We start from the raw sequence: 17,184 nt of genomic DNA on the forward strand, positions 1-17,184 counted from the left end.
TGCAGAGTAGTTGGTAACTCTAGTCTGTATTTGTGCATTTTAGGTCTTTGAATCATATGCTAAAATTTTGAGATGATAAACCACAGTGTTACATTTTTGGAATGTATGTGGCCAGTCTCCACATCCTGTGGGATCACATAAATGAGACTCTCTTAAGTATTCTATGTAGGGTTTATAACGGGAAAGAGGCAACTACCATCGACCTCCCAATTTGGATATTTGAGGGTAGCTGTAAATCCTTAAATCCGCCCTACATCTTGTAACTTAGGTCTTGAAAGCATTGTCTTTTGAGAGGAGGATTGTGTGGAATCAGGCAGATAAGTCTTAAGGCTGGGTCATTCTGCTCCAGCTAAACAGTCTGACCAACTTTATATCCGACCCTTACTAGGCAGAGGATTAAACCTACATGGACCAAGACAAAAGATGACCGAGCTCATTGTTAAGAGGCAGTGCCCCTCTAGCTGCGAGGGGAAGAAAGGGTGCTGGGATTCCTACAAGGGTGCTGTCCCTGAACCATGCTAGAAGGCTTGGTGTCTCACGTCAGCTTTTAGTTAGTGACACATTTGAAGCCACACCATTCAACCCTAGTGGCTGCCGAAAGGGAGAGGAGCATTCTGTCTCTTTTTGTTACAAGATTGCAGCACAGTAAAAACTGACCAACTTGGGAAAGCTTTGAGTAGCAGCAGGGCTGAAAATATCCAAATTTTTGGTGCAAGATACAAGCAGAACATAGTACAGTAGAACCTCAGAGTTATGAACACTTCGGGAATGGAGGTTGTTCGTAACTCTGAAATGTTCATAACTCTCTTTCAGAAGTTGTTCTTTCAAAAGTTTACAGCTGAACGTTGACTTAATACAGCCTTTGAAACTTTATAATGCAGAAGAAAAATTCTGCTTTCCTCTTTTTATTTTTTTTGTCTGTCTTGCTGCTTGATTGTGCATTTCCGGTTCCAAATGTGATGTGTGATTGACTGGTCAGTTCATAACTCTGGTGTTTGTAACTCTGACGTTCTACTGTATTAATAATAATTTTAAAAGGCTTGAAGGGTTTTCTTATGTACTATAAATAAGCAAAATAATAAACTTATGTTTTACAAGTCACCTTTATTTACTGTATATTAACTTTTCTGGTATCAGCAGAAAAATCCCTCTTTGTCCCAATGAACAAAAACTATTAAGTGTGACTAACTGAAGTTTGCATTTTAAACTCAGGGGTCTCTCTCACATTTTGCTTAATTATAATATAGCATCTTCCCCTCCCTCCCCCTCACACCAGGCTCAAGAGGAGAATAAAATGCTTCCGAAAATTACAGGAAATGTCTGTTCCTGCAACAACACTGCCAGGGAATTTCCAAACGCACTTAAGTGTGGTTATGAACGTTGCCGGGGCCCAAGCAGTCTCCAGTCATGAGCAATTCCTATTTTAAACATGTTTTACTGGAAAGAGGTAAAGTGCTTTGAAACTGCTAAGTGTGTCTGTTTGTTTTTTATCTGGTGTTCTGCAGAGTGCATGTTGTCTAGTTGTAGAGTGGTACGCTGGAATTCAGGAGTTCTCTGTTCCATTGTATATGCCTGGCCAGAATACTTAGCGTCTCTGTGCCTCATTGCCCCGTGTGTAAAATGGGGAGAATGCTACTCTAGCTCCGCATGGTGCTGGTTAGGTTTAATAATTGTTTCTGAGGACTTTGAGGCCCATGGATGAAAGACACTGTGTATGTGCCGAGGGTTACTAACTACACTATTGTGATGGTTATCTGAGGCATTGTGAGGGAATTTGCATAAGAGGGATTAAGTCAAGACTTTGGCAACCACGCACCATGGCAAAAGGTGTCCTGGGACTATTCCAATACCGACTCTAATAAAGTTTTCTCTAAGCAAAACCAAAGGTGTGTGAAGCACTAGCACCAATTGTTAATAGGCTGTTTCTAGCCAAATGCTGAACCAAGACTGCACAAAGAGCTTTCACTTCTCTTGCCTCTGTCCCTGCCCCACTGCCTTCTATTGGGATCCCACATGGTGGGAAGAGGGGGGAGCAAAGGGAAGAGATTTGCAGGTTTAATTCCTGTGTGGGCTTCAAAGGAGCTCTGCTGGAGCGAGCAGGTGTGAGGACATGTTAAATTGGCACAACACTGAATAGATTATCTTGTGCTGCTGCTCTTGATGTGTACTGCCCTTCTTCCCCCCTTTCCGCTTTCTCTGTTACACACGTGTATGTGCATGCAAGTGTTGCATCCTTAGCCTGGAATTCTGGAGGAGTTTCTGCCACCAGGGAACCTCTGCTGGCATAAATTTAGCCCTTGGTGGCTAACATACTTTTATAAAACTTACCTACCCAGTGCTCCCGGGGACAAACTACCTGCTAACAAAACAAGTTAGAGGTTGTGGGTATTGTTTTTACTGTATCATGTGCAAACATGCCATATTTTTCAAAGATTTTAATGCCTGTTATCACAAAGTAGAGAGGCCATTCCTGCAGGTCCTTCCAATGCAAGATGGCATTAATTTGAGAGAATCTGCAGCATCTTTCAGAATGAGCTCTGCCCTCTTTTGTGATTACTCCTTATGGTTTTGTTAGATTGTATATGCTACATGGTTGAGAACCACTTCTGGATTTCATAATAAGGCAATACTTGGCAATGGTTTGTTATGACAATTAAGTAGAGTTGCCAACTGTAGATAGTGATTTTTGTTTTCTTTAGCCTCCCAGGATCTATTGAGTGTGGAATGAGCATTAGTGTCTTTATTTTTACTTCATTATGATCCTTACTTCCACTTAATCATCTTTCAATAATCACAGGTACTTGTAGAGTTTATACAGAAATTAGTACATATGCTTTAAACTCTGAATAAGCTAAAATATTGGTTCTAGGTAGTTTCCGCTATTGGACTAAGTTGCAACGCGATGGAATTGGGAGCAGTTAGTTACCATTTCATATTCATCTGTAGCCAAAAGACTGTCAGTTAACTTTATTAATAGACATTAAACATGCACCTCTGTGGGCCCTTGTAAATGTTTATATGGGATGCAGTTGTACCGGTCTGAATTTAAGAACTTTCCAGCAGGAAGGTGGGTCAGCCCACTGTTCATAAAGCATTACATTTGCTTTAATGTCCAGCTTTTCATTGTAGTCAAAGGCTAGGATGTTTGTCTCTAGAGAATAGCAGTTGAATCCCCCCACAATCTCTTCCATTTTAATGGGGGGAAAAATCACATTTCTATATCTACAAGTGTTTTTTAATACAGAGAGTTGTGGGGAGGGAGTACTGCAAATTATTGGAAGTTGGAATCGTCATGTGTGTTTTGCTTTTGACTTTGTTTTATGTTTTAGGTACTTTCTTCTCAATGGTGTGTAGGGTGGGGGGGTATCCCACCTGGCCAATGTAGAAATTGGCTTAGATTTGGGTAATCATTGGCAATTGCAACATCCTGATAAGTGAATTGATGATGTTCATACCACCTCTTGACTTCTTACATTCCTTTAAACTTTTTCATAAATTGTAACATTGCCAGGTGAAAGTGAATTAGCTCCAGGTACCTCTGGTGTCTAGAATGAACTAAATTTTGAATGTTCTTATGTTAAAGATCATGTTGGGCTAGTGAACATCAGTTGTAAGTCTTTGCTGGTTGTCTGCAGTTCCCTGAAGATGGGAAGCTAAACATTTGTACTCTGACATTTGGCGTTGAAGCAGATTAGATAAGCTGTCAGTGCAAATGACACATGCTCTCACCCAACAATGAGAAATGTTTCCATCTGGAAACAACTTATTGCTTGGGTGGATGTGGGGAGGGAGGCCAAGAAATAAACTGGGTGTGTGAGCTGCGGCTTATTGAGCGAAGCACTATATCAGCAACATTCTTCAGCGTTTCCCATGACTTCATATTATAGCAATCAGGTTTGGCTGCTATAATAAACATTGTAAATAAGCCTAATTGATCTTTGGAATGAAATAAACAGCTTGACTTCTCAATAAGAGCAAGTGAATGATAATCAATTATGGCCACTCTGAGTTGGTATTCGTGCATTAGGAGGCCTCTCAATAGCATTACACATGGATTGAGAGATAAATAGGACAGTAACAGCCAGTTGTTGAGAAGCATGCTATGTCACTTGTGAAACTGTTTTAAATGACATTTGTATAGTGCGCAATATCCCACCATTGCTTAAAAGTAAACTCCACCCATCTTGCTTAGCTCAGCTATCTGAATCTGCTGGTCGTGAAAAGCACTTCAATGCAGAAATCAGATGAGAGGTATTTTGAAAATAAAGGGCAAGACTTTGCAGACTATAGACCGCAAGGTGACCCGAGTGTGAATCTGAGTGAAACTTTTCAGCTGATCCAGGTAAAATGAAACAGTTCACAAATTCGTGTTAGTTGCGACAATCGTTTTGGTCAAAATGAAAAAAGAAAACATTCAGAACTGTCAATGTCAAAACGAACCACTCTCAAAGCTTTGATTTTTCAGGCTAGATTCACAAGGGGATTTGTGCACCATTCACAAAATGTAGGCGATGGTCGTGGTGGAGGTGAGGTACCCCCTTTTACCAAACAACCCTGTGGTTAGGGCATTCACCTGGATGGGGGAGAACTGGGTTCAAGTCCCTGCTCCAGCTATTCTGAGGCGAGTCCCTCTCAGTCTCTCCAGTTGAAACTGTTCTATGCTTTAAAAAATACTTAAATATTAATTGGAGCAGAGACTGGAACCTGGTGTCCAGTACTCCATGTATTCTATACAAAGCAGAACAGCTTCAACAGGAGAGATCGAGCAATCCCCACCCCAGAGTAAATGAGAATTCCAAAAAGCTTCAGTTTGACCCACACCAGTTTGTGTTCCAATTTCTGAAATTGCCAGCTAACCCAAAAAATCACCTCTACACAGGAATTAGGCACTTTGTAAATCCTGTCGGGTGCATATCTGCATTGTTAGGCCCGAACAATACTTTTTAAAAATCTAGCACCAGGTCTAAGGTTTGTAACTACAACAGTTACTTTGTAACTGGTAATGGCATGCTTTCTGAAAAATGATATTGTTTGGGGCTTCAGACTGCAGCATGTGAGACTAACTACATTTCCAATAAATACCCAAAATAAAAAAGAAATTGTAAGAGGTCTTTTTTTAGATGTTTCTATTCTGCTTTCTATACAATTCAAAAATTTGGACAAGAACTTAATTAATCACTGATGTAATGCTGTGGAATATGGGAATTTATTGGCAGTAGAGTCGGGCATGCAAATTATAATTTTAAAATATAAATTTCAGATACATTCTGCAGGTTATTCATGCAAAGAAGGTGCTTTTGCTCCATCCCGGTCTGAGCTGGGCAGAACAAAATTTGTCCAAAAGTCATTTAAAACTACTAATCACAACTACTAGCAATTACTGATCAAATAGCATGAAGACCAATTTGCTGAGCAATGATGCATTGACAGAAAACTGTCTGCAGTGCATTTCCGCAATGAATTGCACTTTCCTTTATCATAAACAAGCATTCTGTTTATCAGGTAATCAAAAATGCATGCTATCTGCATTAGAGTTGAGCAAACATCCTGGGTTTCACTGCAAAATCTGCCAAAAGGGGGAAGTATTAATTTAAAAAAAAAATGCACAGGGTCAAATTTTCACTTATAGGCACCCTCTGTTCATGCAAGCCATACCACTTTACTAAGACAGAGACAATACAGGTGAGTCGCATCATACGCGCATTTAACTTACACAAATTCAACTTATACGTGCTTGATAAAAAAAAAAAAAAAGAAAAATAACAAGATACCTGTAAATAGCGCGGGTGATTCTGCCCACCATTCCACTCAATGAGCGTATGCCCCGGAGTGAGCGTGAGATGGGAGACGTGAATCGGCTGTTCCCTCAGTCGATCTCAGTTCCCACGTGCCTCTCATAGTATGAGCATCTTACCGTGCTGAGTGTGATTCTAGTGGTTAAAGATTTGTATTTTTCATACAACATGGCCCCTAAATGCAAGCCAACTACTTCATCTGGTGCTCAACTGAAGAAACAGCGATCTGTTCCAACGCGGGAGGAAAAACTGGCTGTGTTGGACTTATTGAGAGACAGTATGTCGGTCTGCAACGTGGCGCGTAAATATGGCCGCAACGAATCTAGCATCCGTGCCATCAAGATTCGAGAGAGAGAGGGAGAGAGAGAAATTCATCAAGCCGTGTCATCAAGTGCTCCAATAACTGCTATGATGAAGAGCCAGGTGTGTGATAAGACTTCAGTGAAGACTGAAAAGTCATTAAACTTATGGCTGGAAGACATGAACCGTAAACGTGTGCCTATCGATGGCAACACATTGCGAGAAAAGGCTCTTGGCCTCTACGCGCTGTTCAAACCTCCTGCCGAAGAGGGACAGCCTTCTGATGAGAAGGAATTCAAAGCCAGCCAAGATTGGCTAACAGTTTTAGGAACCTCTTCAACCTCAAAAATGTGCAGACTCCTGGTGAAGCTGCATCTGTCAATGAAGAGGCAGCAAATGCCTACCCCAAACAATTAAAGAAAATCCTAGAAGAAAAGGGCTAGCTTCCGGAACAAGTTTTTAATGCTGACGAGACTGGGCTCTTCTGGAAAAAAATGCCCAACTGCACTTACACTTCGAAATCAGAAAGACAAGCCCCTGGCTTCAAAGCAGCTAAAGACCGTGTGACTGTGTGTTGTTTTGTGGCAATGCAGCAGGACATTTGGTAAAGCTGGGCTTGCTCCACAGGGCTGCAACTGCCTGTGCCCTAAAAGAACAAAAATCTCCAGCCTGTGTTCTGGCAATCAAATAAAAAAGGCTTGGGTGACGGCAGCATTATTTCTGGATTGGTTCCACAAGTGTTTCATTCTGGAGGTCAAGCGGTACCTCGAAGAAAAAGGACTTGACTTTAAAGTGTTGCTGATCGTAGACAATGCTCCTGGCCACACTGCGGCACTCCGGTTTGTGCATTGACGTTGAAGTCGTCTTTCTCCCCCCTAATACCACCTCCATCCTCCAAATCTCGACCAAGGTGTGATTCCCTGTTTCAAGGCCACATGCACAAGGCTTATGTTCTCACGGATATGTAGTGCTATGGATGCTGATCCCAGTCTTAATGTGATGGAGTGTTGGAAGTCCTTCAACACTGCCGATTGCATCACTTATATTAAACAGGCCGTGTATGCAGTCAAGCCTGAAACAGTCAATGCATGTTGGTGAAACCTATGGAAAGAATGTGTGAATGATTTTAAGGGCTTCCCGACCATTGACAAAGAAGTGAAACGCATTGGTCAGGTGGCCAGGCAAGTGGGTGGTGATGGCTTCGTCGACATTCTTGAGGAAGAAATTGAAGAATTAATTGAGAGCCATAGAGAAACATTGACTAACGAAGAGTTAGAGGAACGGATAAAATCGTCTACAGAAGACGAAGATGACGACGACGAACAGGAAGAGTCAGCAAGTTGGAATCTTCATAAATTTGCTGAAGTGTTCCAAGCAGCGAAACACTGGAATGATTTAATTTCTGAATATGATCCCTCTATGGAACGACGCACCAAAATCACACGTGGTATTGAGGACAATTTGAGACCGTATCAAGAAATGTTTGAGCAGCTCAAGAGACAACAGCGACAGTTGCCAATCACCATATTTTTCAAAGAAAAACAACCAGCAGCAGATGAGCCTACAAAATCAACTTCTCGAGCTGAACCAGAGCCAACCACTTCGTCTATGACTCGCTCTCCGTCACCCAAGCTCTCTGTCACCTCCGTCTCCTGGATCGACATCAAGCCCTGACAACCCCCTGTAATCACCCCCTGTAATTAAAAATACAGTACTGTAAAATTGTATTTTGCATATGTACTCTTTATTATGTAATGTACATTATTGTATACATATTACTGTACAGGGTTGTATACACAAAAACATGTACAGTATACTGTATGGGCGATTTAAGGGATTTTGAAGGGTAATTTTAACTATACATGATTTTCGCCTTACACACTGACTTTAGAACCTAACCCCCGCATAAGATGTGACTCCACTGTAACACACTTGTATTCTGGCTCTAGATGGTTCCAGACATGAATTGCAGATACACTGGAGGAAGGGCAAGCAGGAGCATGTGAAAGTTTTATCTCTGTGCTCAACCACAAGTGCCCAAGTCACTCTTGAAAATAGTACTTGGGTTCTGTGGGCCTGAGATGCTTTTGAAAATTTTTACTTGAGGTCCTCTCTCTCCTTGTCTTCCCTACTGCTCTTTACTATTAGACCAATTTAGAATGCCCTAGTAGGGTAGGGCAAAACCTGCATCTTTCCATGCTCTGTGCTGACCTTAAAGCTTAAGTTGGCCTGTTGTATTCATTCTCTCTGAGGCATCTGGCACTGGCCACTGGCAGAGAGAGGATACTTGGACCATTAGTCTGTCCCAGTATGGCCGTTTTTATGTTCTTAAGAGGTGAGTCTGAGTAACAATGGTGCTGCTTGGGTCATCTGCAGTTATTGAACCCAGGCCCTGTAGGTCTAAAAGCATGAGCCTCTACTACTTGTTCTAATGGACCTAGTCCTTTAGGTCACAGGCAACAGCAGACTCCTAAAAGTCTATGGGTTCATCTACACTACAGCATGGATGTTTTGGCTCCAGCAGAGACTTGGGCTAGTCAGACCGGTGAGCTGGATGGGCTTGAGACCGCAACCTGCCGCCTGAGCTACAATGCCCATGCTGCCGGTGTTTTTAGTGCCCTAGCTCCCATTGGAGCTAGTGCAAGTCTGTCTACCCGAGCTGGGAGGCTCACTTTCCAGCTGCAGTGTAGACCTCCCCTCTGCGTGGTCTAGGCAATGGGAGGAAATGGAGAACCATAACTTGTTAGCATGAATTTCATACGTGACACACGGACTTTCTGCTTTTTTATGCAGCTGGCCAATAGAGTTAATATGTTGTATCTTGCACCATGGATTGAAATTGATGGGAGATTCCCCACAGGACTTCCCTTTGAGCAGGATCCCTTATGCTCCACTCCTCACTGGAAATCATCCACTCCTCCCCCACATACATACAGCTTCTCCCTACTGGTGGATAACAATCCGATCTAGCCGTTTACTGTTGTTTCTGTTGGTCTTGAATTGAAATATACCTCCAACTGTATGGATAATAGACTCCTTTCCAGAACAATTTTCATTCCCATTTTTCTGCGGTCAGTGTGGGGAGACCTCTAGTTGGTATATGGCCCATAATTTGAAACTTGATTCCGATGCAGTTTTGCTTAAACAGCAAAGGTTTTTTCCTTGAGTATTGGAATGTCTTGTTCAGTCCCCAGATAATCTCTTTAGAATGCTGTTGATCACGTGTCTAGGAGAGAACTTGTAAAACAGGTTGCAAAAAGTGGAATTTACCCTAAAACCTATAGATGTCTGACCTCTGCCCGTGTATTATTTTGTTTGGATCCATGACCAAAACTAAACCTCATATATTTTTTTTTCATCTTTTTGCAAACAGCAACAGGAGAAAATCCACTTTTTAAAAAAAACAACATTTTGAAACGGCTTCCTTACACAGGTTTCAGAGTGTTAGTCTGTATTAGCAAAAACAATGAGGAGTCCTTGTGGCGCCTTAGAGACTAACAAATTTGTTTGGGCATAAGTCTCTAAGGTGCCACAAGGACTCCTCGTTGTTCTTCCTTACACAGTTCTACCACATGAGCAATACCTGTGATCATCCTGTAACTTGGGTTTTCTAAGATGTTTCCTGGTCCAAAGATCAGCAATATAATGGCCTGCTTTTGAAAGTTAATTAAGTGCAGCCTCATGACGTTGTCACTTTATGTTGCAATGGAGCACAATGAATTGACAGTCACTCCATGATGCAGTTTAGTACATGAAACTGGCAGCCGTACATGTGAGACAAAACTAAAGTCAAAGTGCCTGTAACATTCAGATTACCACTATGTAAACACAGCCAGAAGTTTGCAGATTACAAAACTGTATTAGAAAATTTACTAAAAGGACTCAAAGAGAGCCATACCTCTTAAAAAAGGGGGGTGGGGGGAGTCCTTACAATCAGATTTTTAGAGTCTTTAAGAAGAATTTCTGGCTTTAGGAGAAACTCGTACTGTGTGAGAAGGGGCTGACTGAGTCAGCAAGAGGGAATAAATTGCCTGGGAATATTGCTTTTTTTCATAGCCTCTTAATTTACTTAATAATCCTTTTCTGAAGGAATGTTTTTAAACATTTGTAAATCAGTAAAATTAAGAATGTTGAAAGTTCATGAAACTTCTTACCTACTGTATTTCTTCTTTGTTATTCAGACTTAAACTCAGCCCTTTACCCATCCAAGCAGAACATCTAGCTCAGTAACGGCGTGATCCAAATCCCATTGTAGCTAGTGGAAAGGCACCCATTAATTTCATCAAGCTTTGGATCAGGCTCTAGTATGTCTGGGTACAGAGAAGTGAATCCAAAATTCAGGGTACAATATATTAATACAAATCTAAACATATTTTTTTCTTGCTGGTTTTAGAAATTAGGCATAACTCGCTAGGCTAACAAGCTCTAGCCATGCTTTATGTTCTTTTGTAACAAGATAGTTTAAAGCCTTTTAACTAGTTTAGCTTTATCCCCTTCAGCCTACTTTTAAAATAAGTGTGGACTTCAGTGAACATTCTATGTAGGAAAAGCATCTGCTGGTCAGATTGCATAGATAGGATTTTGCTAGTTCCTAAAGGTCTGCTATAGTAATTTTTCCCACTACTTTATTTTGGCCTCTAGAGAAATATGTATTTCACTAGGTCTGAATAGAAATGGTGGCAACTTGCCATGAAGCAGTGGGGTCTTGGCAATTAGATAAACAACATTTTATCAACCCAGTGACTGCTTATGTACAAGTCTGGCATGTTTCTTGTGCTGGTAAATGCAACACTGTTCTCTTTAAAACATGAAACAAGTTATTTATCCTAGGGTTGGTTGGTTGGTTTGTGTGTGTGTGTGTTTTAAGACTAACTCTTGCTGTCAGAGTGAACCTTGTTCGCTTTTCTGAATTGAGATTAGATATGGGCGGGGGGGGGGGTATGTGTTTTGAATAATCTTTGTCTAATTAATGGAACACCTACTGCTGTGGGATTTCCCACTGCTAAACACAAATGACCTGTTACTATAACAGAAACCATGTATACAGCCATTTCTGAATTAATTTGAATTCATGAGCTTATCACAATAAAGATGTTGTTTTCTTCAGACTTGACTCCGCAAGGTGTTAAGTGCTTCCTGGAGGGTGCTGAGCTCCTTTAACCCCACTTGTAATCAGTGGGATTTAAAAGCACTCACCACCTTACACAATTGGAACCCCTGTTCATTATGCTTGCAGACCAAGGTGCATGTGCTACTTTAGACCCTGATTCTGCCCTGGGAAGTCTGCAGGCCCATCCCTACCTCTGCACTGTTTGTAGTTCAGGATTAGGGCTGTAAAATGTGTTCTACCCTGGACGTATTCTGGCTAGATTTAGATGAACACTTAAAAGAAATCTGAGGTAAGATTTTTCTTTTTTAAAAAAATCCAACAACTCAGTATTGCAGATGGGGTTGTGTTCAAAGCCTCTTATCTTTGCATGTGCATTGTATATTAAATTTCAGAAATATTTTTTTGCAAAAATTAGTGCTTTGAAGTTTACAGAAATGTTCCAATGCTTAATTTGTATCCCCCAAAAGAGACTGAGCGTTATGGGGATTTTAATAATTTTTTTTAAACCTCGTCCCTCTGCCCCTTTTCTCTAACAATCCTAATGGTTGGATTGCCCTGGTTGCCTATCATCAGTCTGGTACAACCACTAGCAAATTAAGATTGCCTGGGTTGCCGGTCAGATGCTACGAGCCTAGGCTATAGCTAGCTGACATGACAAAGAGCTGCTAGATTTGTACTTTGCTTTGTATCAGAGAGGTACTTCAGTTTTATATATGACATTTCCCTAAACAACAGAAAACAGCATTACTACACTGCAGAACCACTTGTAAACTAGAGAATGCAACCACTTGTAGCTGAGAAGGATATATTGCACAGATTTAAGCACAAATTGTTCATTTTGGGTATGTCTACACTGCAATTAGATACCTGCGGAGGGCCCATGCCAGCTGGCTCGGGCTAAGGGGCTGTTTAATTGCAGTATAGACATTGAGGCTCAGGCTGCAGCCTGAGCTCTGGGACCCAAACACCTACACTGCACTTAAACAGCCCCTTAGCTCAAGCCTTGCAAGCTTGTGTCAGCTGGCATGGACCAGCTGTGGGTTTTTAAATTGCAGTAGAGACATACCCTTTGTGGTCCTGCTAGCCATGCTGAATTTCTGGCAGGTTTGCCCTTGTCTGTTAACCCTAAACTGTGTCCATTGCTGTGGCCTCTGAGTACATATCCCACAGGTTCCAGAAGCAGTGCCCTCTGGGAGACTTCAAAAAGCAGCTGATCGACTGTATTGGGAGGACAAGATGAACCATTTCATCTAGTTTGTACACCACTCTGGCACTAAAACTGTTTAAACTGGATTGGTTCAGGTTAAGTCAGTATTTAGCTCTGCTGAAGTCACCTCCGAATGATATTTAGCAGGCATGTAAACTGTTTGTAACACACCTCTCACAAGTGCTCCAATTAGACTGAACAAACATGGTGAATTTCTCTAGTGTAGACAAGACTTATGTCGTTGATACTGTACGTTGAATGATAAACCAAAAAGTTTGGGTCCTGAAGGCAGCATGTTGCTCTTGTGTGTTCTCTTCACCCACCTTCTCCAACCAGGGGAGTTGATATGCCATTTTAGCTCCTGACAATTTCCACTCAAATTTTTGCCCTCACCTTAAGATGAAACTTTGAAGAAAGACCGTGCACAAGCTCACACAAAAAATCCTTTTCAAAGCATCAAGCTTTTACATTTCCCTAATAAATTGTAGATCTTCTCACTAAATCTGCTGCAATGCACCTAGAAGGAACACCAGTGCTTAGAGCAGTGTCGCATAATTCTATTCTAACGCACAGTCTTGTGAAGCGATTGTTCCAGTGGCAACAAAATTCTTCAGTTAAGACTGACTGACTCTATTTGCCCCAACAGGGCAATTGTACAGCCAGGATAGTTGGAGTAGAGTCAGAAGAGAGTCAGAGCCCACTCTTCCAGATATTACCCCTAGCTCTTTGGAGTGTACAGCAAAGAAAATGTGAAGTTTTAAGTGTATATTAAAAATGTAATGTCTGCAGAGCATGGGCTAGATTGTGATAACGTCAAATACTGAATACTGCAAGCACTTTTCTTTTCTTTTTTTTTCCTTTTTCTTTTTCTTCCTCTTCCAGGCCCTCAGTCCGGTGCAAAGCTGGGAGCATAGGTAAAGAATGATGTAATGCAGTGGCAGCCCAAAAGCATCTTTTGTTTGAATTGTGAAATGGCTACTCCATAGTAGTCTCCTGATGAATCAGATGTGAGGGGCTGCTTTGTGGAACGAGCCCTTTGTAACAGCGCATCAACTGGAAGCAGAAGGAGACATTCACTTGGAGGGCTCTTTCTGAAAATGGGTTTAACTTTTCTTTTGCCAGTCACTACCAGCATGACCTCATACACTTTCAGTACAATGGAGTGGCTAAGCCTTTGAGTACATAGCCATTACATCATCTCTGCAAATTAGAAAGGGAGGTGGTAAAAGAGGCCTTATTGTTGTCATGGCTGATGAGATGATCAGGACTCAACTCGTGGTTGCTGAGAGGTTGGTGGCTTTACTGGAAAGTGGCACAGAAAAATTGCTACTGATTGATAGCCGTCCCTTTGTGGAATACAATACATCCCACATCTTGGATGCTATCAATATCAACTGCTCCAAGCTTATGAAGCGGAGGCTGCAGCAGGACAAAGTGTTGATTACGGAACTCATTCAGCATTCAGCAAAATACAAGGTAAGGATGGTTTCCCCCCCCCCCCTTTTTTTTTAAAGGGGGTGTGGAAGTAAAACTTCAAAATAAAATTAACCTACCTTGTAGTGAAATGAGTAATGATGAACTGCAGTCTTCCACAACTTTATTATCTAGTTCTCAGGAGCTACAGTAAATAAACTACTGGTGAAATTATGCTTATAGGCGATATAGTAATGTTTAAGAATTTAAGACTGCTGAAAATCTCCCCATCAGTTTACTTTTCTATAACCCTCTTAAGGGTTTTTCATGTAGTATGGTCCCTGTATGTAGCTAATTCGTATTTCAAGTGTATGTTTTTGCAAATTAAACTTCAGACATCTTGGTGTATAAAATACAGTGAATCCCATGATAAGGCGCCCCTTGAGAGACCACCACAAAAATCCAGTTGTTGGAAGTTGTTTTCTTATACATGTGGAACAGAACTATATTTAATACTTTCAAGGATTGTTTGGGATGGTCTTTTTTCAGGCAGCAAGGATTGCTTATTAAAGGGTTTCACTGTACGTTGTGGAAGGAAATGTGTAAATTCAAAAAACCCCACCCATTCTGGCTAACTCTAAAATATCTTTTGTTTGGATTTAAAAGATAAGCCTTTCATAGTTAGGCCAATGAGAGAGAATTTTAAGTGTAATTTTAAGTGAATCTATTTGTGGATTTTATTTAAGAGGTCTTCCAGTGTTTCCAAAATATTTTGGGTTGGAAAGAAAAGATTGTGGAGAGGGGGAGAAGAGAGAGAGTGAATGTCTGCATAAACTTTTTGCCACAGGTTGACATGTTATACATGCTGTAATCTGGAAAGTCTAATTTTCAAAAAAGTCAATCAAGTTTTATAGATGTAGTAAAATGTACTTGTAGCAGTTCAAGGTCTTTGGATAGGTAAATAGTTTGGGAGAAGAAACTAAAGGTTTGTTGCTTTATATTTGAATGCAAAACACCTTAATTTCAGGTAAACTTTTTTTAAAGTGGCTCAAATTTGCCCAGTGGATGAACCTCATGCAACAAGCTTCAGCCCTGATCAGATAATCCGTTTACTAAACCCCGAAGCAATACAGTACAGTCAGGTTTACTAAGAGGTGTAAAAGTGTCAGTTTTATTTAAATCTGTATGTAAAATCCAGATACTGGAACCACTGTACAGTAAAGATGTAGGGTCTCTTAATTCTGTTTGGTAAACTTTCCTATCCTTTCCCTTATTTGCAATTATTTGCTTTTCAGATTGAGATTGATTGCAAGCAGGAGGTGGTGGTATATGATCAAAGTTCCAAGGATGTTGCCTCTCTCTCATCTGACTGCTTTCTTACTGTACTACTGGGCAAGTTGGAGAACAATTTCAACTCTGTACACCTGCTTTCAGGTAGGATGCAAGAAAATCACTTGAGCGAGGGAGGGTGTAATTCTTTATACGTAAAGAGTGCACACTTTCGCTTTTTTGCCTGTATTAAGAAAAGCGTTGTACTAAACCTGCTGTAGTCAGGTCACTTAAGTTTATACATGTAACTGTAGGGTTTTAAAAAATAGTTACAGTACTATGTGCAGATGTATATGCTGCACATGCGAGCATCTCTATAAAGCTTAAGGTCCTGACTTCTATTTACACTAGGGCTCTTTACACTATTCTGGCTCTGTAAAACGAGAATTGGGTCCTAGGCTTTTTACCTAGAAATGCTGATTATATTTGACCCGGAAGCAGCTTTAGGAGTGCAGTTCCTGGCTCTTAAAGCCTTGTATACACTTTGGGGGGGAGGAATGTCCCTCTATTGCTGAACCGGAGCATAGAACTAAAATGTCCACACTGGGGAAACAAACACCATATTCTCAGTCTTGTGTGGTTTTTATATTTTTTTCTCTCCCCTTTCCCCTGCTCTCAATTCTCCCCAAGTCTGAATCGGAGAAACAGAAAGCTATAATACAGGGTTAGTTTTTGTTTGGGGTGTTTTTTGGGGGGGAGGGTTGAAATGGAGGGGCAGCAGGTTCTCCTGTTCAGAAGAAGATGCAGTAGACACACACATGATACCAAGTGAAGGGGGATAAAGTGAAGCCAGTGGTGGGAAGAAGAGAGAACTGTATATAGCAGTGGTTCTCAACCTGCGGCCCGCAGGCCGCTTGCAGCCCAATCAGCACAGAGCTGCAGCCCATGTGACATCCTCAGGGCCATACAGGTAACATTGGATGAGGCCCACATAACACATTGAAAGGAGCTCAATGAAAGGAGGAGACTCACAGTGTAGGGTAAGTGGACCAGCGGGAGGCACGCACACATCAGTTTCGGACTGAGTTTGGTCTCTGAGCCAAATAGGGGTCAGCAACACTGAGGATGCAGCACACTCAGCTTTTGGAGATGCTGCTTGTATCTCCTACTCTAGTTCCCACATCCTTATCTGGCCAAGGATAGGGAGAAGAGTTGGTAGGCTAAGGAGAAGGGAGCTGAAAGAAAGGTTTGCCGGGCTTCTTTGGCAGGGGAGGGAAAATTTCAGAAACCTGCCCTCCAAAAACAAAACACCAACAACAAAAACCTTCAAAGAAATTACTTTAGTCATTGGGAAGGGAAAGGTGCATAGAAATTAAGGAGAAAATGGTTATAAGAAAATGAAATGCAGAGGGAAGGGGGAAAGGGAAGAAATTCTAAAGAAATGTTTCTTTGCAGCAGGAGGCTGCATTTGAGGTTTTTCAGTGACTTCATCCAACAGTGGTGGTGAATTGCATTGGTTGCTGATAGAAACTGAGAAAATTGCCCAATTTGAAAGTGGGGTGTGGGGATCTCAGGGAGGTATTACAACAGAGAAACTCAACTAAATGCCTGTTGCTAATGATGCAGTGAGAAGTCTCCCAGTGCTTGAAGCAAAATGAAGTTATAGTTATTTGACTTCTGTGTCTCTGCATAGCTCCCACTGAGTAGACTTGTTTAACTGTGTCGGGGTGCTCGGAGACTAGTTTTACTTCTTGACTGTCTTATCAAGAGTTATGCTTCTGAGCTTTAGTTTCTGTCTCTACAGCCAAGTAATTCTTCTTGTGTATGAGGCCCCCCTCAACCTAATAAACAGGAATAGTTTTACCCTCAGGCACTGGATACATTTAGAGAGAAATGCTGAGAGATTTGACTAATGCTTTATTAAAATTGAAACTGTTTTTGTTTACAATGGACTTGTTAGAAGCAGTTCATGCCACATCATGAAATCCTTTTTCTGATCAAACGTTACAAGTGTCTAACTTGTCCAATTGGCTGTGTTGAGGGTGCTTTTTTTTTTTTTAAAAACGTACACTGCATTGTTGCATCATGCC

The 17,184-nt window shown here is 41.3% G+C and overlaps 1 protein-coding gene across 6 annotated transcripts in view; it reads left to right on the forward strand.

Moving 5' to 3' along the window:
* DUSP16 (dual specificity phosphatase 16) overlaps positions 1–17,184 on the forward strand; it is a 114,323-nt gene that overhangs the window by 56,638 nt on the left and 40,501 nt on the right. For all 6 annotated transcript variants that reach the window (XM_043533352.1, XM_007056932.4, XM_027819292.3 and 3 more), the window contains 2 exons: positions 13,295–13,888; positions 15,121–15,259. In XM_043533352.1, the coding sequence (XP_043389287.1) occupies positions 13,658–13,888; positions 15,121–15,259 (370 nt within the window). In that variant the 5' untranslated portion in view covers positions 13,295–13,657. The remainder of the gene's footprint in view (positions 1–13,294; positions 13,889–15,120; positions 15,260–17,184) is intronic.

The sequence above is a fragment of the Chelonia mydas genome, chromosome 1 (genome assembly GCF_015237465.2).
Source record: "Chelonia mydas isolate rCheMyd1 chromosome 1, rCheMyd1.pri.v2, whole genome shotgun sequence".
In the NCBI taxonomy this organism is placed as follows: Eukaryota; Metazoa; Chordata; order Testudines; family Cheloniidae; genus Chelonia; species Chelonia mydas.